This window comes from Podarcis vaucheri (genome assembly GCF_965113315.1).
Source record: "Podarcis vaucheri genome assembly, chromosome: 11".
In the NCBI taxonomy this organism is placed as follows: Eukaryota; Metazoa; Chordata; class Lepidosauria; order Squamata; family Lacertidae; genus Podarcis; species Podarcis vaucheri.
This window is the reverse complement of record NC_138749.1, coordinates 9,905,856-9,929,430: the sequence shown is the minus strand read 5'-3', so window position 1 is coordinate 9,929,430 and position 23,575 is coordinate 9,905,856. Positions and strand designations below refer to the sequence as shown.

Genomic DNA, 23,575 nt, shown 5'->3' with positions numbered 1-23,575 from the left:
ATTTACTTGGAGAGAGATCCTGCTGCAATTATAAATTCTGTACACATTTACTCGGAAGTAAACCCTATAGAACTTCATGAGGCTTTGTTCTGGACAGATTGTGTTCCCGGTCCATCTTACTCAGTTTAGTGTGCAGAGAATTGTGGGTGAAGACGGGCAGAACATTTTAAGTGCAGCTGAAGTTATTTAATAAAGGCGGTGTTGTCACCCTGATATCAGTGATATTTTCATGCCCTGGAGTGATGAGCTCTGAATTTTCTGTGAGCTTCCAGCATATCAGGGGAAAGCCATGCATGGTGGTAGGTCTATTGGCTAGCACCTGTAACATCACTCTGCAGATCGTTCCCACTTGTGTAATCCATCAGAATAAGAAACTTTTAATGTTTTGTTTCTATTCTACTGGTTTGTTTGTTTTTAATTATTATTTTTAAAAATCCTCTTGCCCTGTAATGATTCTTAATGGAGCTTCCTTCTTTTGCCCCCATGTAGATAATTTTCAAGACCAGATGAAGCGGGAGTTGGCCTACAGAGAAGAAATGGTTCAACAGTTACAAATTGTAAGAGAGTGTTCCCTGCTAAAAAAAATGTTGAGCTCTATGTGCTATTGTGGTTTCTTTTCTCTTCTCTTCTCTTCTCCTCTCCTCTCCTCTCTCACTTCAGTTTTTGAAATCATCATTTTATTCGTATGCCGCCTTTCCATAGTTGAAGCTATGCTCAAGACGGCTCACAACATGACAAGATTTACATAATTACAAACATAGCAGAAGTCATAAATAATAAATAAACACATCAAAAAGTACACAACCAAATGGAAACAAGTTGCAAGTAAACCATAAGATCTAAAACTAAAGTTAAAACAATAATATCAATAACAGCAACAAGCTCTCTCAACCTCCCGCCCAAGAATCTGTTCAACAGCCTCAGCTTTTGTAGCTGGAGTCAGTCCGCACTCCACTCTCCCCGGCCAGATGGGAAAAGGCCAGTCAGGCAGGGTGCAGGTCTTCCAGGGCTCACAGCCAAGATGGTCTCATTTAAAACAACACAGATAAAAATTAAAAACAATTTAAAAACAGCTGCGGTCCTTGTGAAGCCTGTCAGGCCCCACCCCAAGGTCCTTCAGGCCCTCAGCAGGCAGTCCTCCTCTTAAACAATCTCTTAAATAAGTTGGAAAGATGGTTAAGAAGGTGGGCGGCAGGTCATTCGTATAAGAATTTGAGGTGGGCTGAGCATAGGAACCCTGAGACCCCTTCTTTGTGCAAAGCATTCTGATACATGGATAGTGAGCTCCATTCTCCAAGCGTGGAGATCCTTATGTAGCCAAAAGAGCATGTCAGGAAACTGACATCGGAGCAACAGGAGAAGGAGAGGCTCTCCGATTCTGCAGGAGAAGGTCCCAGCACCAGGGGGAGACGCAGCTTGATAGAGGGGGAAGGAAATCAGCGTAACACCAAGGATCCAGGAGAGCAAATGGGGGAAGAGGGGAAAGGGCTCCGGGATTCTTGCCTGGACGTCAGTGAAGAGAGCACTGGTCCTCCACTACCCACACCCTCCCTGCGCAAAAGACTTCCGCGCAATGAGAGGTGGAGACGACTGGATGTCCAACAGCTTTTATGCTGGAAAAGGTTTAAGAAACGCCCACAGACAGATTCTGCTAGCGACTGAGGCAGCCACGCGGAGATGGGCTGTGCAGTCAAGAAGGTTTAACCCAGGCAGTTAAGCTCCCAAACGGGGACAGTTTACGCACGAGTAACTCCAAACCACTACAGAGCACAAAGCAAAAGAGGATGGTTTAAACGAGCTCTGGTGGAACCCAAAGCTTTGCAGAAGTTCCAGATTAGATAGATAGATAGATAGATAGATAGATAGATAGGAGATAGATAGGGGTGGGGTGGGGATTTAAAACCCAAGGAGAACTGAACGAGGCCAATGAGCACAGAATGGTGGTGGACTTTTAGAGTGGGGAAACTGGAAAATACACACACTTCAGAAGGGCCATAGCTCAGTAGTAGAGCATCTGCCTTGAATTCAAAGGTCCCCAGCATTTCCGGAGTAGAGCTAGGAATGTCCCCTGACGGAAACCACAGAGAGTGGCTGCCAATCATTGTAGACAGTGTTGAATCATTTGGACCACTTGTTTGATCTGTTGCTGAGCTATGGTTCATCTCAAGTTAAGCCAGTAGGTGCAATACTGATTTGGGCTAAGATAGGGTCATCACCAAGTTGGCGCAACTTCCAGGAGAAGTCTTCTGCAACCCAGAAAGCATAATAAAGTTTACCTTGTAATTCCAAACAGTCTGCAGATGTTGATGGGAACACTTAAGAGCTAGAATTTTCTCTCGGCAACATATCAATCTCCCAGCGCCCCCTTCTGCCTCCACCTTATCACTACACCCTCCAGCAGAGGAGGGAGTTTAAAGCTTGCAATTAAAAAAAACAACCCTGGATCAATAAGGTTTCATTTTCAGCTTTTGTCCACCGTGGACTTGTAAAGATTCTTTTTTACGATTTCCTGAGCAACTGACTTCCTTGGCTTCCCCAATAATTGGGAAATTGGCAAGACAGTCTCTCTTCTCCCCTGTACATCCTTTGCCGCAGGAAATGATATGCTCTCAAACTAAAGCAGGCAATGAACATGAGGTGAGGCTGTATATGAGGATGACTTCTTGCAAGGAACAATCTCTTCCCGTGTGGTGTAGTGGTTAGAGTGTTAGGCTGAGAGCTGGGAGACCAGGGTTCAAATCCCTTTGCAGCCACAAAGTTTCAAGTGTGGCCCTAAGCCCAGATACTGTCTCTCAGCCTTACCTCACAGGGTTGTTGTGAAGACAACATTGGGAAGTGGAGAACCACAGAACACCTTGAGCTCATTGGAGACAAAGGTGGTCTTTATTATCATTTGACTGTGTATGTTTTGGGGAGCATGGATTCCTTGAGGGTGCAGTTCAGAACATGGTTAAAGGTAAAGGGACCCCTGACCATTAGGTCCAGTCGTGGCCGACTCTGGGGTTGCGGCGCTCATCTTGCTTTATTGGCCGAGGGAGCCGGCATAGAGCTTCCAGGTCATGTGGCCAGCATGACTAAGCAGCTTCTGGCGAACCAGAGCAGCGCATGGAAACGCCGTTTACCTTCCTGCCGTTGTGGTACCTATTTTTCTACTTGCACTCTGACGTGCTTTCGAACTGCTAGGTTGGCAGGAGCAGGGACCGGGCAATGGGAGCTCACCCAGTCGCGGGGATTCGAACCACCAACCTTCTGATCAGCAAGCCCTAGGCTCTGTGGTTTAACCCACTGAGCCACCCGCGTCCCTCAGAACATGGTTACGAGGAAGTAAATCCCAGAGGTAGTGGAATAATGACTGACCACTGGGTGGAGTTAGTGTGAGTGACAGGTAGAAAGTGTAAGATGGAAAAACAGCAGTTGAAAGGGGGGGAGTGGTTGAGAGAGACAGAGAGACAGAGAGAGGAGGGAATGAGATCACTGAGAAAAAGAGAATGAAAGTACATGTAAAAGTTAGTTATGATAGGTCAGAATTCCATATAAAATGACTACTTATTGTGGATGTTAAATATATATCTTTGTTTTAACCACCCAGACCCAAAGTTGCTACTTCCATAGGAAAGAAAGCTCCCAGTGATGCCAATGGGAGCTTTTTCTATATATATATAATCCAAAAAGCAGCTTTGAGGAGGATTTTTCTTCGGAACTGTGGCAGTGGATGTGGAACTTTCCCTTCCCACTCACCTCAGTCCCCACCAGGTCCTTCTTCACCTGCTAGCTTGGCTCTTAAAAGAAATTAAATACACTAGCGCATATGATGCAACTTGCAGACTGACTGAACATCCGATCACAGGGGAAATAGATATATTGATGATGAAAGTGAAGCAGAGCCCTTTTCTGGCAATGTGGAATAGATGTGGGAGAGACGGGCTTGATCAGGGGGCTTTGGTTTACGATTTGGGGTGTAGTAGTAATAATAATAATAATAATAATAATAATAATAATAATAATAATAATAATTCTATTGTTTATGCCCTAGCCACTCTGGGCAGCTTCTAACACATATGAAAACATAATAAAACATTTAACATTGAAAACTTTGCTTTTGGTTTTGTCTGTGAAGTATTGGGAGATGCAATAGTTGCAGCAGATTCTGTCTCTCCCGTGATGTCTCCATGGGCGAAGTGGAATTTCCCACGGGGATTTTAGGTGTGAACACAGGGAGACACACTTTCACAAGAACACACAGCAGAGTCTGAGATGCCTCACAGGCCACCAGGTGTCCATGCAGACTGTTCTAGAGACATGGGGTGGTATCCAGCTAATGTTTACTGAGAGTAGATCCTCTGAAATTAATGGGCCTAAGTTAGCCATGCCCATTAATCTCAATGAGCTCACTCTGGGTAAAAGGGCGCATTCACAGCACACTTTGAAAGCACTATAGTACCACAGTTGTGGCTTCCCCCAAGGAATTATGGGGGCTGAAGTTTATTAAAGGTGCTGTGAGTTGTTAGGAGACCCCTGTTCCTTTCCCACAGCTGTCATTCCCCAGAGTGGTTTATCAATCAATCAATCAATCAATCTCTCTTCCTGGGGAACTCTTAATTTTGGAAAGCTGGATTTTTCAACCTCAGAGAACCTTTTCTTTCTCCCCCTGAGGTAGAAGTGACAATTTGGTCTACTAATTCATCCCACACATGTTCCCACTCAATATTGTTAGTTGGTTTTGGTTTTTAGCAATTGCTTCCTTGTAAATTGCTTAGTTCGCTTTCGTTGTGGCAAGCATCTGACAGCAAGGAAGAACATGACGTGTGAAGCTGATGTCTCTGTGTGGAGTTCAGCTGACTCACCAATTCCCTGGGTCTTCTTTAAGCTGGGAGCAAGCCCCATTGATTCAGTAGGGTTTGCTTCTGAGAAAAGATGCATAGAATTGTGCTGTGAGAAAGCCACTCTTTTTTCCCTTAACATACTCTGTATTACACTGACGAAAATACTTGCCTGCCTTACAGGGCTCCTGTAAGAATCACCTGAGAAGCATCTGGCTTAGCTTTGATTTAAAGTCCTGTCTCTGATTGATATCTCCTCCTCCGCATCTCATCCTCACATAGAGGCCTTTTCTGTATCTTTGCAGATCCCCTATGCAGCAAGCTTGATCAGGAAAGAAAAACTCGGCACACATCTCAGCAAAAGCTAAAGGGCAAGGTGAGTGGTAGTCTAGAGTGGGCTGAGGCTGTGTGCCCAACACACATTTAAGCGGCACACAAAACACTACCAAACCATTCTATGTTCTAAATCTTATATTAATAATCCAAAAATTGAGAGAATGAGGTACAAGATCTACTGCAAAAGCCACAATCAGAAAACTCATTCAAATTGTGTCCAAAAGGAAGATTCAGTCTTTAAATATCCTTTAGCCAGTATCCTGTAGATATCAACAAAGGTAAGTTTGATCAAAGTGTCGGCGATGTTACGCTCAAGGCTGACACTTCAATATCTACAGGAGCCTGGCTAAAGGAATTTCAAAGACTGACTCTACATGACATTCCCATTCCATGAAGCCAACTTCATTAGTATAATCCTGAATACCTGAGGAAACATTTAGATCAGGGGTGGGGAAGTTGTGACCTTCCAGATGCTAATGTTCTACATCCTCCAGATGTTGACCGTTCCCACCAACCCTGGCCATGCTGGCTGGGACTGTTGGGAGGTAGGAACCCAACAACATCTGAAGAGCCACAGGTTCCCAACCCTTGTTTTAGGTCTTGTCTCAGTCGCTTCTCAGTCTTTCAGCTGAGATCAAGCATAGATCTTGTTTTGTGTATCTGTTTATAAATAGATACATGGGAATGTGGGTTATATGACTTCCAACCATTTGTCCACCTAACGCGATATGTCTACTCTGATTGACAGCAGCTCTCCAAGGTCTCCAGGAGAGGTTCTTCCCATCACCCGATCCTTTTAACTGGAGTTACCAGAGTTTGAACTTGGTATCTCCTACAGGCAATGCATAGAATCATCACATTGTAGAGTCGGGAGGGACCGCAAGGCTCATATGGTCCTACGCCTTGCTGTAGCATTCCCAAAGCAAGGAAGGATTGGACTCTGATTAATAAAATACACACAAGGCTTCACAGCAAGATTCTGAGCGGAGTGCGTATAATAATCATTCCTGTCCACCCCTTGGCCCAGGTTGTTTTATTCACAAAATAAATTTTTACACAGTGTTCATAAGAACCAATCAGATTTCCTCTGAGCATTTCAAAACCCCCACATGGGGACAAAGTTAAAGTTAAAACTACAAAGAGCTAATTTGAGCATGCATAGTAAAGGTAAAGGTAAAGGGACCCCTGACCATTAGGTCGTCGTGACCGACTCTGTCCAGTCACGGACGACTCTGGGGTTAGGTCCAGTCACGGACGACTCTGGGGTTGCGGCGCTCATCTCGCTTTATTGGCCGAGAGAGCTGGCGTTTGTCCGCAGACAGCTTCCGGGTCATGTGGCCAGCATGACTAAGCCGCTTCTGGCGAACCAGAGCTGCACACGGAAACGCCGTTTACCTTCCCGCTGGAGCGGTACCTATTTATCTACTTGCACTTTGTGCTTTCAAACTGCTAGGTTGGCAGGAGCTAGGACCAAACAACAGGAGCTCACCCTGTTGCAGGGTTTCGAACCACCAACCTTCTGATCGGCAAGTCCTAGGCTCTGTGGTTTAACCCACAGCACCACCCGTGTCCCCTGAGCATGCATAGTAGTCCAGAGTAAATAAAAGAAGAAGCAAGGGGGAATGCTTTTAGGAAACACCGGAGGTCATAAACAGGAGAGGCAGGATTTAGCATCTCCTTGTGAACTCTCTTCCTGGCCCTTAGATTAACAAAACTAACAATAGCTACATCAAAGAAGCTACCTACTATCTTTTTGACCCAGGATGCCCGGTGAAGCAACTGGCCTGTTTTAGAATGCTTATACGTGCCTGTCGGGTGTAGAGAAAGCAAATGGTAGAGATGGAGAAGCTTGTGGGATTTGATCAGAAATTATTGTCAATGAATCAAACCCAGTCAACGCAATGCTTTCATCGCGGACACAATGGCATGATGCATATTTTATAATTCCTCATAGCGATCCCACCTGACCCCCACACTCTGGGTATTTGCACCCCTACACCCTGCAAAGCAGGAATCTTTGGCTTGAACCCACAACCTGAGATTAAGGGTCTCGTGGTCTACTGACTGAGCATGTTCTCCTCCACTTCGTTAAGACACCTGCAGCCAATGTACGGAGTCGTTTGCATTCTTTTTGTATCGAGAGCCAACAAATGAAAACAAACACCCCACTCTAAATAGATCTATCTATTCTTGGTAATAATCCCAGCGGTTTCTCTGCTTGGATGGTTTAGTTAGCATTTAAGCGAACACTAATCTTTGAAAAGCACTGCTGTCTACTTTTTTTATATTAAAAAAAAAATCAGGCTGTCTGCAGGGGAGGCATGTCAGCGACAACAGACCCAGCATGAGAAATTTATCTGCTGGGCTGTTCACTCTCTGCATATCTAAGCACGCTGCCTCTCTTAGTTGCTCAAGCGATTCTGCGCAACAGGTAAACCTCCCAGCCAAATGCCGCCTGCCAGCCTTGCATTGTACAGTGGTACCTCGGGTTACATACGCTTCAGGTTACAGACTCCGCTAACCCAGAAATAGTGCTTTAGGTTAAGAACTTTGCTTCAGGATAAGAACAGAAATCGTGCTCCGGCAGCACAGCAGCAGCAGGAGGCCCCATTAGCTAAAGTGGTGCTTCAGGTTAAGAACAGTTTCAGGTTAAGAACGGACCTCCGGAACGAATTAAGTACTTAACCCAAGGTACCACTGTAACCCGAAGTACCACTGTATAGCCTGGCAGAAGCTGACAGTCCCCTTATTTTTTGCAGTGTTGGGCCCAGCAGGATTGGGCCTGCAAGGGCCAGAGACCAGTTTGGGCACAAGTCAAGGTCTAGATCAGTGAACATAGAAAAAGCGGGCAGAGATTGGGATACAGGTGAGGTCAAGTAGCTGGCCACATTCTCTACAGCAGCTGCTCTGATAAGCTTCTCAGACTAAAGTACTGAACTCATGTTAACTCAAGCCTCTTTTGGCGCCTCTAATTGCCTGGTCCAGTTGGGCTCATGAGTGCAGTACAACCCTCTCTGACCATTCTCTGGGTGGCATTGCAGAGCAGGGACTATCAGTCTCATCCCTACTTCTGCCTGATTGCACTAACGGAGCAGCAATCAGCTGCACAGAAATGAGAGAGAGAAAGGCTTTCACACAAATTACTTTGCCTTGAATTTGCTTGGAGGGAAACATCAATTCATATGGTGTCAGATTTGCAATTCAAGCACAATTCAAAGTGTTGGTGCTGACCTTTAATGCCCTAAACGGCCTCGGCCCAGTATACCTGAAGGAGCGTCTCCATCCCCATCGTTCTGCCCGGACACTGAGATCCAGCGCCGAGGGCCTTCTGGCAGTTCCCTCCCTGCGAGAAGCCAAGTTACAGGGAACCAGGCAGAGGACCTTCTCGGTAGTGGCACCCACCCTGTGGAACGCCCTCCCACCAGATGTCAAAGAGAAAAACAACTACCAGACTTTTAGAAGACATCTGAAGGCAGCCCTTTTTAGGGAAGCTTTTAATGTTTAATAGACTATTATACAGTGGTACCTCAGGTTAAGTACTTAATTTGTTCTGGAGGTCCATTCTTAACCTGAAACTGTTCTTATCCTGAAGCACCACTTTAGCTAATGGAGCCACCTGCTGCCACCGCGCCGCCGGAGCACGATTTCTGTTCTCATCCTGAAGCAAAGTTCTTAACCTGAAACACTATTTCTGGGTTAGCGGAGTCTGTAACCTGAAGCGTATGTAACCTGAGGTACCACTGTAGTTGTTTTTCTCTTTGACATTTGGTGGGAAGGCGTTCCACAGGGTGGGTGCCACTACCGAGAAGGCCCTCTGCCTGGTTGGCTTCTCGCAGTGAGGGAACTGCCAGAAGGCCCCCTGCGCTGGACCTCAGTGTCCAGGCAGAACGATGGAGGTGGAGATGCTCCTTCAGGTATGGCACAGATTCAGGGTTTCCACTTCTGTGTTCTGTGAATGATGGCAGTTTAGACCCAATGAGAAGAGGGTTCTGTTCTCCTGCTCTGGAGGGTAGGCTTCAAATTACAAGAAGGAAATTCCTGCTCAACATCAGGAAGAACTTTCTGACAGTAAGAGCTGTTCAATGGTGGAACGGTCTCCTTCAGAAGCTGGTGGACTTTCCTTCATTGGAGTTTTTTAAGCAGAGGTTGGATGAGCATCTGTCATGGATGCTTTAGCTGAGATTCCTGCATTCCAGGGGGTTGGACTAGATGACCCTGGGGTCCCTTCCAACTCTACAATTCTATGATTCTATGACTGTCAGAACAATTTCATTGGTGGATCTGCCTACACTTGCTAAGCCTTGCCAACTTGCTCTAGCCAAGGGAGATAAGGCTTTCTTCTTATTTTTGTTATTGCTGTCAATGGGAGAGAATTGTTAAATTATGGACGGTCATAGCTAAGATTTATGTAATTAAATCAAATGATGTGATTGATTTATAGCCTGTTCTAATATTTTATTTTCTCTCGCTTTATAGCAGGAGCGCTGGATCCTCTGATAAGAAACTATCCATCCATCGCTTTGATTTCAGACTTATTTGAAGACTGAAAATGGAAGGGCTTTGGGTGTTTTTTAAAAAAATAAGGAAGAAACAAAAATAAATCAGGTTCCATTGAACCCAAGGACAAGTGACCTCAAAGCTTCATGGACAACCATGTAAATTAGAATGTAGCAGACATTTATTAATTTCAAAAGAAGAGGAGGAAGAGGAGGAGGGAGAAGAAGAGTTTTAAAAAAGGTGGAACAATTCAAGAATGCCTGTCTTGGATCTTTTTGGTGGTACCAGAGTTTGGTTTGGTGTTTTTAGAAGGACTCCTCAACTTGATAGAAACTGTGAAAAGGCTTTCTGACCCAGTCATGTGGTTAAACCCACACAAAAGACCCTTCCAAGGCTTCCCGGTGCAGTGTCACAAAAGCACGCGGAGAGTTCGGCTTGTTTTGCTTTTGAAGAGTGATTCTTTTGTGGAAAGGACCGTGATTCAGAAGGGGGGGGGGAGAACAAACTTGGGCTAGCGTGACATTGAGATGTATTGATGGAAGAGCATTAGCCATACCCAGCGCTTTCTGAAAGCAGACTGGGAAATCCAAGGATCCTCATCCGCTCAACCACCTTTTCCCAGACTCTCTCCGTTCTCTCCCAGTATTTTGCCTGCTGTATGAATGAAGATTGTACTCTTCTGGAAATATTTTACAATTTATTATTGAGTGTAATTAAAAATATAACCCCTGAGATTAAAAGGAAAAAAGGTATTTAACTCTGTTGTAGTTTCTTTAACATTCATGTGGATAAAAAAAGTCTATAATAAAAACAGAAAACTATATGACGTAATAGTTGGTGCTTTCCTGCAAGTCAGCTGTTTCATTCATTTGCTTAATCTTCCTCCTCGCCCTGTTGTTTGTCATGGCAGGTAATAACTGTGTTGGTTGATACGCTTGAATATGTGTGCAGATATGAAGCTGCTGCAGGCCATTGATATATCTGGCTCAGTGTTGTCTACAAGGAGTAGGGTCCATAGCTGTCAACTGTCCCTTATTTGGCGGGACAGTCCCTTATCCCAGCGCCATGTCCCGCTGCTGTCCCTTATTGATCATGTCCCTTAAATTGCCCGGGTTTCAAAAGAAGCAGCTCCTCTCCCTCCCTCCCTGCCGGCCAGGGAGGAGGGAGGCTCCAACCGTGTTACTTGGCTGCCCGGCCCACCCCCCTCCAGCCTCCTCTCACCAGCCTCGGCTCCCGGGAGCCCCTCCCCGCCAGGACTTGTGGGAGCCTCGGGCCCTTCTGCCGCCATCCTCCTTGCAGCCGCCGAACTGAGCATCTCCGCCTGGGGCCTCCCCTTTGCCCGTCACCGCCGCTCCCGCTAGGCCGTACTGTGGCTGTGCCCGAATGAGATGGGCAGCCTGGCACGGCCTATGAATTGATGAGGAGAGCGAGGGCAACCATAGAGAAAGCAGTTCAGTGAGAGGAGGAAGAGGAGGAGGCGGAGGTGCGGGCAGGTGTTCCAAGGGCTTTAGGGAAGGACCGCAAGTGCTTCTCCCATAGAACCATCACCGACCCAACACCTTGGGGAGGGCTTTACTGTCACCTGATCTCACCACAAGCACAACATTTTCCATCCCAGAGAGGCAGCCGTCTTGTTAGTCTGTTTCACCAAACCAACAGAATCATTTAAGGTGCTCTGTGGTGGCGCTGTGGCCACATGACCCGGAAGCTGTATGCCGGCTCTCTCAGCCAGTAAAGCGAGATGAGCGCCGCAACCCCAGAGTCGTCCATGGCTGGACTTAATGGTCAGGGGTCCCTTTACCTTTTCCTAAGATTCTTGTAATATTTTCAGTGGAGTTGATTCAGGAATTTAGCTGACACTTGTCAAGCTTTGAACAGTCAGGTTTTGGATAACCTAGCGCTGCACAGCTTATGGGTCAATTATCCCATAAGACAGCAGAAGTCAGATGGGCACTGGTTGTGCAATGCTGCTCCATACAAGTATGTGCTCTCTGTGTGCAACTCTATGTGCTCTGTGTTCCAGTCAAAGTTGCACGACTTTATGTAATCATTTCCACCTTTTGATTGAAACCCAGTGAGTCAGTTGCCATCTAGGCAGAGAAACAACAAGGCCAAGTCCATTTTTTACGTCATCAGCTGTGAAATGTGTCTGCTAAAAATTACTTTATGATCACAATATCGTCCTTATCTTTGTACTAAATGATTCCAGTCTTGTGTAAAAAATCTGTGGGGGTTTCGAATAATGATATTTAACAGGAATAATGGGTGTGGCTTACTGAATTTCCCATAAAGGCAGCTGGGTTCTTGCTGCTGTTTTTATATAGTTGCCACCACCTTGACTACAGCTTATCTTCTGAGGACATTAATGCTTGACCTCTGCAAAGAACCTGTTCAGAACAACTGGCATTCCACAACAGTGGAATGATGGGACGCAGAAGAACAGAAGCTGCTGGGGAAATGAGATTGCCTTTCTCTCTGTGAAGTGCAAGTGATTCTACATCTAAATAGTTCTACTACTAGTAGTAGCAAAAGGTAAAGGGACTCCTGACCATTAGGTCCAGTCGCAGACGACTCTGGGGTTGTGGCACGCATCTCACTTTGGCTGAGGGAGCCAGCGTGCAGCTTCCGGGTCATGTGGCCAGCATGGCTAAGCTGCTTCTGGCAAAACCAGAGCAGCGCACGGAAACGCCGTTTACCTTCCTGCCAGAGCGGTACCTATTTATCTACTTGTACTTTGATGTGCTTTCAAACTGCTAGGTGGGCAGGAGCAGGGACCAAACAACGGGAGCTCACCCTGTCGTGGGGATTTGAACTGCCGACCTTCTGATCGGCAAGCCCTAGGCTCTGTGGTTTAACCCACAGCGCCACCCACATCCCTAGTAGTAGTAGTAGTAGTAGTAGTAGTGCCATAGTAAAATCAAAAACTAGCATGCAGAACTAACCCTGTAGGGGGAGCCTTGGTATCTTACAGAACACAGTGTGAAAGAAATTATCGGTACATGGGTGAGGCAGGGAATTCCACCTCCCTCTCAATAAAAGGCTAAGAGCAACTAAACTCCTCATACAAATCAGGAGTACAAGAAGGTGACAAGCTGAGAGCTCAGCATGACAAGATCTTCTTTCATCGAGAGACCCAATGAGACCCAGTGAGAGACGAACAGGAAAGAAGACTTGACAGCCACAAGGTAATTAGTCCATAGCTCCTTGTTTTATGTCTAAATGCTGTTCATTCCTCCCTCTCACCCATTTCTGGTGTAAATGTCTTCAGTTCAGAGTCTATGGGTACTTTGAGACATCCCCCAAACGGCACCTTTTGACCCAGAACTGGCCAAATGAGACTGTAGCTCAGGGCATTCACTGGGGCTTTTTGGGCTCTGTGGGCAAAATCAAACTGTGGCATTGACAGTACCAAAATGACCTCCTTGGGGCACAAGCCTAGGCAGCGTGTATGGAGGTCCTGGGCTGCCTGGTCAAAAATGATGTGGTCCAAACAAAAGGAGAGCAATAAGTTTGGCACCAGCTTGGCTGCAGGAGTTGCTGGAAGGAGGCCAACAAGGCACCCTCCAACCGTCTTAGGGACTCCGCTTCAGAACTGTGTAGAGTTTTCTCCCTAACCTTTTCTTCTCTCAGTGATATCCCACAAGGCAGCAGAGATTTAGGATCAGAGTTTTCCTTCTCCTAGAGGGGCTCCCTTCACTGGTTGACAAGCCCCATTAGCCCCTTACTTCCCTGTACAGCACATGCAGAAATCGCCTTCTTGACCAACCCTCACTCTTGGTCTCACCCACTCAATCCTCTGGAGCCTGTCTTTGCATGCAAGAGCAGTCCCTAACTCACTGGGGGTTTGAGACCCATCAGTTACCCTCACCTGGTTTAACCGGCCAGTCAAAGCCTTTACCTGGGGTGTGGCTGCTGTCCCATGCAGACAGCTTCTAGCAGTTTCTTTAGCCTGGGTGTTAAAATAAGAGGAGACAAATATGTTGTTGGGAATGGGGCTAAGAACACAAGACAAGCCCTACAGAATCAGGCAGAGGGTCCCTAATGGAATCATCTTGGAAGCCAGCTCAGTTGTGCTAGAACCGTTAGAACTACCAGTTTCTTGTGAGCAATCTGACTGCAGAATTCTGCACCAGCCTGAAGTCTTCAGAGGCAGCCCCGTGCAGGATATACAGTGATCTACCTCCTGTGAGAAGACCCTGATGTTGGGAAAGATGGAGGGCACAAGGAGAAGGGGACGACAGAGGACGAGATGGTTGGATAGTGTTCTCGAAGCTACCAGCATGAGTTTGACCAAACTGCAGGAGGTAGTGGAAGACAGGAGTGCCTGGCGTGCTCTGGTCCATGGGGTCACGAACAGTCGGACACGACTAAACGACTAAACAACAACAACAACACCTCCTGTGAAGATGGAGGCATTTCTTAGCAATCATGGCAGAAAGCAACTGGCAGTTCCATCTCTCCTGATCAATCTTCCTTTCGCATGCAAGGGAAGTCCCTAACTCTCTGAGGGTTTAACACCCATCAACTATCCTCACCCGCTTTAGCCGGCTAGTTGAAGCTGTTCCTGGGGTGTGGCTGCTATCTCATGCTGACAGCTTCTAGTAGCCACAGGTGAGAGATGAGTGCAGGGTGGGGACCAAAGGTGGACAAACTACCCCAGAAGCACGATAGGTACCCACAAGAGGTACTACCCCTCTCCTTGATTAAAACCCCCTGGAGAATGTTCCACCAATTGTTCTCTTTAGTTATGGCCATCGAATGAAGCAGGTGCAATACATTACTAAATAGGAGAGGGCCATTGTGTCCAAGTCCCCATTGGTGGGCTTTCTGGAGGAATCTAGCTGGCCACAGCAGGAAGTTGGAAGCCGAACTAGATGGGTCTTTGGTCTGTTCCTACAGGAGCATCCTACGACCTTATTCCCATGGAGTCCAGGCTCTGTCAAAGGCACATCAAATCACGACAGCGAAGACACAGCCTCACTTACAATACCATTATCTTTCTTTCTTTTTCCGAAGGGGGGGAAAAGCCACAACATAAATATGAAATGTCTTATCAGGAAAAATAATATACGTGACAACAAAACTCCCGTTAAACATTATAGCACATAATTCCAGAGCCCGATTCCATTCTGAGCCTCCGTTAAAGCCTTGGGATTTAAAGGCCTTCCTTCCCCATAAATTCATCCCAAGGCATTTTTGTTTTGTCACTTGGGCGTTAATATAGTGGCTTCCTTGTGGCATTTATGCACTGACCCTGGCTGCCCCTTATTCCAGATTATAAATGAGGTGTGGAATTACCGAATGCATAGCCCGATAGCACACCTTTAATAAATATGTTAATCAACTGGCTGTGGCATGTCCCCAGGTGCCAGGGAGTTTGTGCCTCGCGTTATGGATGGGCCACTTTAAATTCTATTCTCTTTGCACTGACAACCTTAAGTTAAAACAAATTTATTGGGGTGGGGTGAGGGAACAGGGGGGAATCCATTAGCCACGGGTGGTATATGTGAAGAAGCAAGACAACAAGAGAGAGAGAGAGAGAAGTCCCCAGAAAAAAGGATGTGCAAGTCCTTTTCACGCCTAAGTAAAATCAGAAATGATGCCTGAGACCTGGAAAGAAATCCTCCCCACACTAGTATATGTGTGCCTTTCCTTAGATCAACTTGGGAAAAACTTAGTTCAGGGGTAGGCAACCTAAGACCCGTGGGCCGGATGCAGCCCAATTACCTTCTCAATCCAGCCCGCAGACGGTCCGGGAATCAGCGTGTTTTTACATGAGTAGAATGTGTCCTTTTATTTAAAATGCATCTCTGGGTTATTTGTGGGGCATAGGAATTTGTTCATTTTTAATTCCCCCCCCCCCAAATATAGTCCGGCCAAAATAGAAACATTGCCACCCAACTCCAACCCCACTCATCTTTCCCCCCCCTCCACCTCTTTCCCCCTTTCCTTACTAATGTCTCAACAAATGAAACCGATTTGTGTAAAAAAAAAAAAAAGTTACATGGGGGGGAAAATACAAGGGAGACATTGCACATACCTTTGTAAATGAAGAAAATCTTTAATAAAAATACATTATATATAGAGAGAGAGTGTGTGTGTCTGGCCCACCAAATTGTCTGAGGGACAGTGGACCGGCTCACGGCTGAAAAAGGTTGCTGACCCCTGACTTAGTACAATGAACTTATAAGATGCTTGGGCCCAAATGCCAGCAAATACATAGTCAGTCACTTACCTGCTGCTTGGTGGGACATCTTAAGAAGAAGCAAAGGCTAAGGAGCAGACCATACACAAATCTGGAGTGGAATCCCTTGTACGCCTCCTTCTGGCAACTCCTGCAGCCAAGCTGGTGCCCAGTGGCGTAGCGTGGGTTGTCAGCACCCGGGGCAAGGCAAGTAATTTGTGCCCCCTAACCCTAACCCCCAGATGTTGCGCCCGGTGTGGCCGGCCCTGCCTGCACCCCCCACACTACGCCACTGCTGGTGCCAATCATCTTGCTCTGCTTTCCTTTGGACTGCATCAGTGAGGCTGAGAGGAGGGTCTTGTTGTCTGGGCAGCCCACGGCCTCCACACACACCGCCCAGGCTTATGCCCCAGGGAGGTCACTTTGGCACTGCTAGTGCAGCACAAACAATGCAGGAGGTAGCAGTTACGAGTTACCGGTCTCTGCAGCCACAGCAGGCGCCGTGATTCTCCAGCGGTTTGGCTTCACCCCTGGTGGCGTACTCCATTGTCTCTCAAGACAGACGGATGCTGAAAACAACAGTCAGTCACTACAGAGGGATGATGTTAGGAGGAGTCCCAGGACCCTCCAAACCCCCAAGTCTGTTGCTCCAAGCCCCATGTCTCCCACCCCTTTCCCTCCCACTTTAAAACTTTGCTTACAGGGCAATGCAATGGGGAGGTGGGGTGGAGATGCCCTCGCAACTCTGGCCGAGACAGCAAGCCTGCCCCTGCAATGATATTTAGCACACATTCCCATTTTAATGGTTTAAAACAGGGGTCAGCAAACTTTTTCAGCAGGGGGCCGGTCCACTATCCCTCAGACCTTGTAGGGGGCCACACTATATTTTGGGAAAAAATATATGAACGAATTCCTATGCCCCACAAATAACCCAGACATGCATTTTAAATAAAAGCACACATTCTCCTCATGTAAAAACACCAGGCAGGCCCCACAAATAATCAGAGATGCATTTTAAAGAAAAGGACTCATTCTACTCATTTAGACCAGTGTTTCCCAACCGGTGTTCCGCGGCACACTAGTGTGCCGTGAGACACCGGCTGGTGTGCCGTGGGAGGGAGGCGGGCGAGTCGGGCGGCGAGAGGCGGCGGCGGCGAGGATCCGCGTCGAGCCGGGGGCGGCTCCGCGGTGGTGGTGCCGAGCGGCGGGGCAGCGCGCGCAAAAGGGAGGAGCGCGAGACAGCGGAGGAGGAGGAGGCCGGCATGTCCGGGCAGCAGCAGCAACAGCAGCAGCAGCAACTCCCGACGACGGCTCCTCCTCCGCCCGCTATCGCCGCCACCACCACAACAGCCGCCGCCGCCTCAGCTGCCGCCGTCCCTCAGTCCCTCGCTCTGCTGCCTCCTCCCACCCCGGCAAGGGGAAGGGAAAAAACGTTCACTTTTGTGCGTCCCTCCCGGCGTGACGCTGCGCGCTGACGTCACGGGGCGGGGCTTTAATGGTGGTGTGCCGCGAGATTTTTTCCCGGTAAACAGGTGTGCCGTTGCCCAAAAACGTTTGGGAAACACTGATTTAGACACACATTGATTCCCGGACCATCCGCGGGCCGGATTGAGAAGGCGATTTGGCCAAATCCGCCCCCCGGGCCTTAGTTTGCCTACCCATAGTTTCAAACCATGGTGGAATACCTGTGGCCCTTCACACATCATTGGACTCCAACACCCATCAACAGCAGGTAGCACAGCAAATGATCAGGGATGATGGGAATTGCCTTTAGGAATGTACATCATCCCCAGCCTATCACATTAACAACCTTCATCCTTCTTACAGCTCTCTGCTCTGTTTTCCTTTGCAGCATGCTTACTCCTGGGGAGGAGGAATTCTATGGAACGCTTCCCCCCAAGGATCCAGGTACTCCACACTGCAAAGCTATATTCAGCGAAGGTTAATCCCATTCATTTAAAAACAAAACGTTGGAAGGCCAACAAGGTTTCCTCTTGTTCCAAACTGTACAAGCTCACTGGCGAAGATTTTGCCACAGGTCTCAACATCAACCTGAGACATAGGCGTAGCCAGGATTTATGTTAGGGTGGGGCAGGATTTATGTTGGGAAGTGCAAAACCGAGCTTAGTTATGTATTTTTGTTTATTTACTTTATTTGGAGGGAGCAGCTGCCCCATTTACCTTCCCGCCGGAGCGGTACCTATTTATCTACTTGCACCTTGATGTGCTTTTGAACTGCTAGGTTGGCAGGAGCAGGGGCGGAGCAACGGGAGCTTACCCCGTCGCGGGGATTCGAACCGCCGACCTTGTGATCGGCAAGCTCTAGGCTCTGTGGTTTAACCAACAGCGCCACCTGCGAAGCTTTTAATGTTTAATAGATTATTGTATTTTAATATTCTGTTGGAAACTGCCCAGAGTGGCTGGGAAAACTCAGCCAGATGGGCTGGGTATAAATTATTATTATTATTATTATTATTATTATTATTATTATTATTATGCCCACCCTCCCCCCAAATACTTCATGCCAGTCAGATTGATTTCTAGACTGAGTCTCTTTCCAATCACAGACCAGAAAATTCAGGTTGTATAACCACAGCTGATTGGGTGGTCTTGTGCAACAAATTCGCTTCCTGAAAAGTTCAGATTTTGTGATAAGGGAAGTGATAGGGAAATGCGCCAGAAGTGTGGGATGAAGAAATCGTCTAAGCTCCCTGCAAGCAAATCAGAATGAATGCTCAATAAGCACATTGTCTGGAAGCACCAAGAATGTCAGTGTCAATAAATGCAACTTCTTTGTAACTATAGCACAGTAACTGGGGCAGGTGCATATTCCCCTGAGCTCAGAATTTACTAAGCCAGGTCTAGCTGCCCCACCTGTTTGCTCGTGAGCCTGGATTGCCTGCCGTGGTGCCAGGTACCATGTGGAAAGAATAATTTTTAGAGATGCTCTTTGCATGTCCTCGCCACAGGATCACATTCACCTGGTGCTATACCAGCTGCACTGGCTCCCAGGGGAGTACAGGATCAGGTTTAAGGGGCTGGTTTTTACCTTTAAAGCCCTATACGGCCTAGGACCCTCGTACCTACGGGACCGCCTCTCCTGGTATGTCCCACGGAGGACCTTACGGTCCTCAAACAAAAACATCTTGGAGGTCCCAGGCCACAGGGAGGTTAGGCTGGCCTCAACCAGAGCCAGGGCTTTTTTGGCCCCGATCTGGTGGAACGCTCTGTCACAAGAGACTAGGGCCCTGTAGGACTTGACATCTTTCTGCAGGGCCTGCAAGACAGAGCTGTTCCACCAGGCCTTTGGCCAAGGCACAGTCTGACCCCCTCCTTTGGTAATCTTCAAAGAATTCTAGCCCAATGGCTGCCATTGATTTGAGTTTGAATTGATTTTAAAATGAATTGATTTTAGAATGTTGTGTTACTTTTATTGTTGTTAGCCGCTCTGAGCCCGGCTTCAGCTGGGCGGGATATAAATAAAATAATAATAATAATAATAATAATAATAATAATAATAATAATAATAATAACAACAACAACAACAACAACAACAACAACAACAACAACAACAACAATAATAATAATATGCTCTTAGCAGATGTTGATCAACAACCCTAGGAGGAACTTCGTTTTATAAATCTAGTCACCACTCCTCACTATTTGTGGTTTCCCTGCACGGCTTCTCTGCAAAGGTGACAATGGTTCATGAACATATGCAGCTGCCTTGTTCCAAGTCAGACCACTGGTCCATTGGACTACTCCAGCTTTCACTGACCTGATGCTCTTCAGATGTTGCTGAACTGCAACCTCTGCCAGTTCCAGCTAGCATGGCTCTGATGGCTAGGATTGACTGGCATTATAGTCCAACAAAATCCGGTGGGCACCAGGTTGGCGAATGCTGGCATCATCTTTCCGGGCAGGGGTCCTTCCCATCAACTGCTATGTGGTCCTTCTTAAAGTTAGACTGAATATAGCAAGGGTTGAATCTGGGGTGATTTGCATGCAGATATGCTGAACAATAGACCAAGGTCTATTCACAAGCTTTCATTTTTTTATTTCAAATCCACGTTGTTGAGAAAAGGATTAATGCTAATAACCTAACACCACGGGGTGTACATTTAAGGAATGGTTGCTTTTGTTCTCTGTGCTTAGATCTTTCCTCTTGGACCTATGAGATCATCATGTTATGTCTCTCTGGGAGCATCTTTCTGGCAGCTCTGATGTTCGTTGCAGTGAAGACAATCCGAACGAGGGTGTTGCATTTTCAGAGGTAGTGCATTTCTGGGGAATCTGTCAGACTCCAGCTCTGGTGAAATTTACTCCGAGTCGAGAGTGGATTTAATGCTCTTTATTCAGCTCATAGTGGTGAGGAGGAATGGAAGTTCCTGCAGAATGTCTGCTTTATGTACATTATTTACACAATGGGCCCCATCTGATTCGCTAATTCCGGGATTCACCTGTAGGCCAATCAGGTTGCGGATTCACTTCCACCTGGAGCTGGATTGGGTGGCTCCAGTGGACCAATCAGACTGCTGCATTCTGGACCCTATTGTTCTAGGACCAATCAGACTGCTGCATTCTGAATCCTATTGTTCTAGGACCAATCAGACTGCTGCATTCTAAAGCCTATTGTTCTAGGACCAATCAGACTGCTGCATTCTGAATCCTATTGTTCTAGGACCAATCAGACTGCTGCATTCTAAAGCCTATTGTTCTAGGACCAATCAGACTGCTGCCTTTTGGATCCTATTCAACTCAGTACATAACATCTGCTTTCATGCTTACATTCCAAACAAACTTAGAATATACCCGATACCATGTTCCTTCACCAAGCTGGGGACTACAAATCCCATTAGCCCCAGTCAACATAGCCAGAGGTCAAGGATGATGGGAGTTGTAGTCCAACATTTAGAGGGCACCAGGTTGTAGAAGGCTGCCCTATGGTGTTGTACAAGAAGTATTGTGGGTCTTCAACTCCCTGAATGCGGGTGCAACACAACACAATGCAACCAGGACGGGGCTGGTGTAACTATTGCTATATAAGCAGGTCATATTTTAATTCTTGGGCACCATGTAACCAATGGAGAGGCAGAGGCGCAGCAATTCGTTGCCTGGTCTTGCCATGGTGTAAATCTTTTACCATCTCATGTCACCCTCCCCCTATTGGCCTGATCTGAAAATTCATTTAGCTTAATTAATTCATTATTAATTAAATTTGTATACCGCCCTTTAGCTGAAGATCACCGGGTAGTTCGCAGCATAAAAATACAAAACGAAACCGCTGAATACATAATAAAACAAAAGCAAAAGCGATGCAAACCAAGAACCTGCTCCCAAAAGAGCATCAAACACCTAAACTCCTGGATGTTTTGAGCCAGGAGATCATAAGCTAAAATGTTAAAGAAAATTCTCATTCCTTCTTCCCCTGCACCCCACCCCCAACAAAAAGCCAAGACATTTTAGTGGCCTTAGAGGCAGCAAAAGGATGTCCTAAACCAGGGGTCAGCAACCTTTTTCAGCCGTCGGCCAGTCCACCATCCCTCAGACCATGTGGGGGGCCAGACTATATTTTTTTTGGGGGGGATGAACGAATTCCTATGCCCCACAAATAACCCAGAGATGCATTTTAAATAAAAAGACACATTCTACTCATATAAAAACATGCTGATTCCTGGACCGTCCACAGGCCAGATTGGGAAGGCAATTGGGCCGCATCTGGCCCCTGGGCCTAAGGTTGCCTACCCCTGTCCTAAACACTCCCCTTCCATCCACTTCCTTGGGTAGCAGAAAGAGAGTAATACATTTTGAAGCCATTTCTTAGAGGTTTAGAATGAGATCTTCTTGCCTAGCCCCATTTTTAAAACTTTATCAGGAAGCAGGAACCTCACTTTTGTGATTATTTATTCTAATGATTAAGCTAAGGTTAGGACATAAAAGCTGCTACAGCTCAGCTCAGGATTTCAGGACTTTGCTCTCCCAAAGATCCTCCTGAGAAGTTGCAATTTGCAAATCTTTCCTCCCCACTGCATTTTATTATTATTATTATTATTATTATTATTATTATTATTACTACTACTACTACTACCAGTCTAAGACAATCTTGGCAGAACATCACACTTGACCAGCCAATTAATTTTGCTATGTTGTATTTTTTTTATTCTTGTTTCAGAAGGGGTAAACCAAGCAGCCCTGCCAAAGAGCTTTCTGCAGCTGAAACAGTGGTGGTAAATATTATTGTGAAGCGCAATGAAGCGAAGGATATTTTTACAGCGCAGGTTACTGGACCAGCATATATAATATACGTGTCTGAGACAGAAATGCCACTTGAAGTTTGAAGAGGAAAATACTGGGATAACCAACTTCAAATAACCAACATGCTTAAGTCTAGTTGATGCATGAAGGGGTTAAAACCATAGAGTAAGCTGTCCTGCTAAGCTTAGCTATATCACTTCCCCTCACCTTTGGAAGAAACAGGTAATCAAGGCTATAGTTGCATGCAGTCTACCTGATTAACTCAGTGTGTGAAGAGGATTGAGCTGGTTGCTTCAGCGCAGCCGCATGACTTTCACCAGCCATTCTTGTGTTCCTATACTGTCAGCAATGAGTTGTGAGTGCTAGCGAAGATAAGAGTCCGGGCAGCCAGCCATACAGTGGTGCCCCGCAAGACGAATGCCTCGCAAGACGGAAAACTCACTAGACGAAAGAGTATTCCGTTTTGGAGGTGCTTCACAAAACGAATCTCCCATGGGCTTGCTTCACAAGACGAAAATGTCTTGCGAGTTCCTGCTGGGTTTTTTTCCTCCCCCCCTTTTTCTAAGCCGCTAAGTTGCTTATCAGCTGATCCGATAAGCCGATAAGCCGCTAATAGTCGCTAATAGCGCTAATCCGCTAATCCGTCAATGGGCTTGCTTCGCAAGACGAAAAAACCGCTAGACGAAGAGAATCACAGAACGGATTCTTTTCGTCTTGCAAGGCACCACTGTATTTACAGGTTTTATTACGCCTTTGAAGCTATGTTCAAAGTTTAACACTTTCATGGCGGTTCAGTTGTCTCAACTGATTTTCCTTTCGTTTTTGGCCGGCAGAACAACTTCCGAAACCCGGCCCCCCTCCTTCCTCTCTGACGAGAGGTACTTTGCTCCGGAAGTGCTTCCTCCCTCTCAGATTCATTACCTCTTGACAGTCCTTCGTCATCTCCCTCGTCCAAAGAAGAGCAGCTGCTAATTAAAGGAACTTTCTCCCGATAAGTTCCCATTCTCTCCCCCCTCTCTGGCTCCAGTTCCCTGACATATACCAATAATTTAGGAACTTTCACCAATTTGTAACTAAGCTAAATTTCACTGTCTGTGCAACTTTCCTGAAGCACATGAATCTGACCTTTGGAGAGTTTACTTACAATTTTAACTTACCAAACGTATGGTCTTTTCCTATGCTGGGGGAAGAGGGAAATTTTGGAATTCACTTAGAAAGGCATATTTAAAAGTTTAGCCTATATTTGCATGCATTACTTTGCTGAATATGTTTTTTTTTCCCTTCAAATAATATTTATTATTTTCAGTAAATAAACATAATAAAAAAGAAAAGATTAACAATAATAAAGACAAACAAAAAATAGGAGAAAAAGTAAAAAAATAAAAAGATACATACAACATATTATACCATCCATCTTCATAGACATAGTATTTGACTTCTTCGAATTTCTTCCATCCGAATTTCTTAGTAATTACTTTGCTGA

The 23,575-nt window shown here is 46.3% G+C and overlaps 2 protein-coding genes across 3 annotated transcripts in view; both read left to right on the top strand.

The window, feature by feature from the left end:
* Positions 1–10,278, top strand: part of SKOR2 (SKI family transcriptional corepressor 2) — a gene marked incomplete at its 5' end in the record, with an annotated part of 33,205 nt that extends 22,927 nt beyond the window's left edge. The window contains 3 exons of one of the 2 annotated variants that reach the window (XM_082241859.1): positions 490–557; positions 5,126–5,196; positions 9,633–10,278. In XM_082241859.1, coding sequence (XP_082097985.1) covers positions 490–557; positions 5,126–5,188 — 131 coding nt within the window. In that variant the 3' untranslated portion in view covers positions 5,189–5,196; positions 9,633–10,278. Of the gene's footprint in view, positions 1–489; positions 558–5,125; positions 5,197–7,459; positions 7,496–9,632 lie in introns of those variants that run through there. The other variant, XM_082241858.1, reaches the window with a different exon arrangement.
* The window catches only part of HDHD2 (haloacid dehalogenase like hydrolase domain containing 2), a 91,759-nt gene that overhangs the window by 34,677 nt on the left and 33,507 nt on the right, over positions 1–23,575 (top strand). The window lies entirely within an intron of this gene.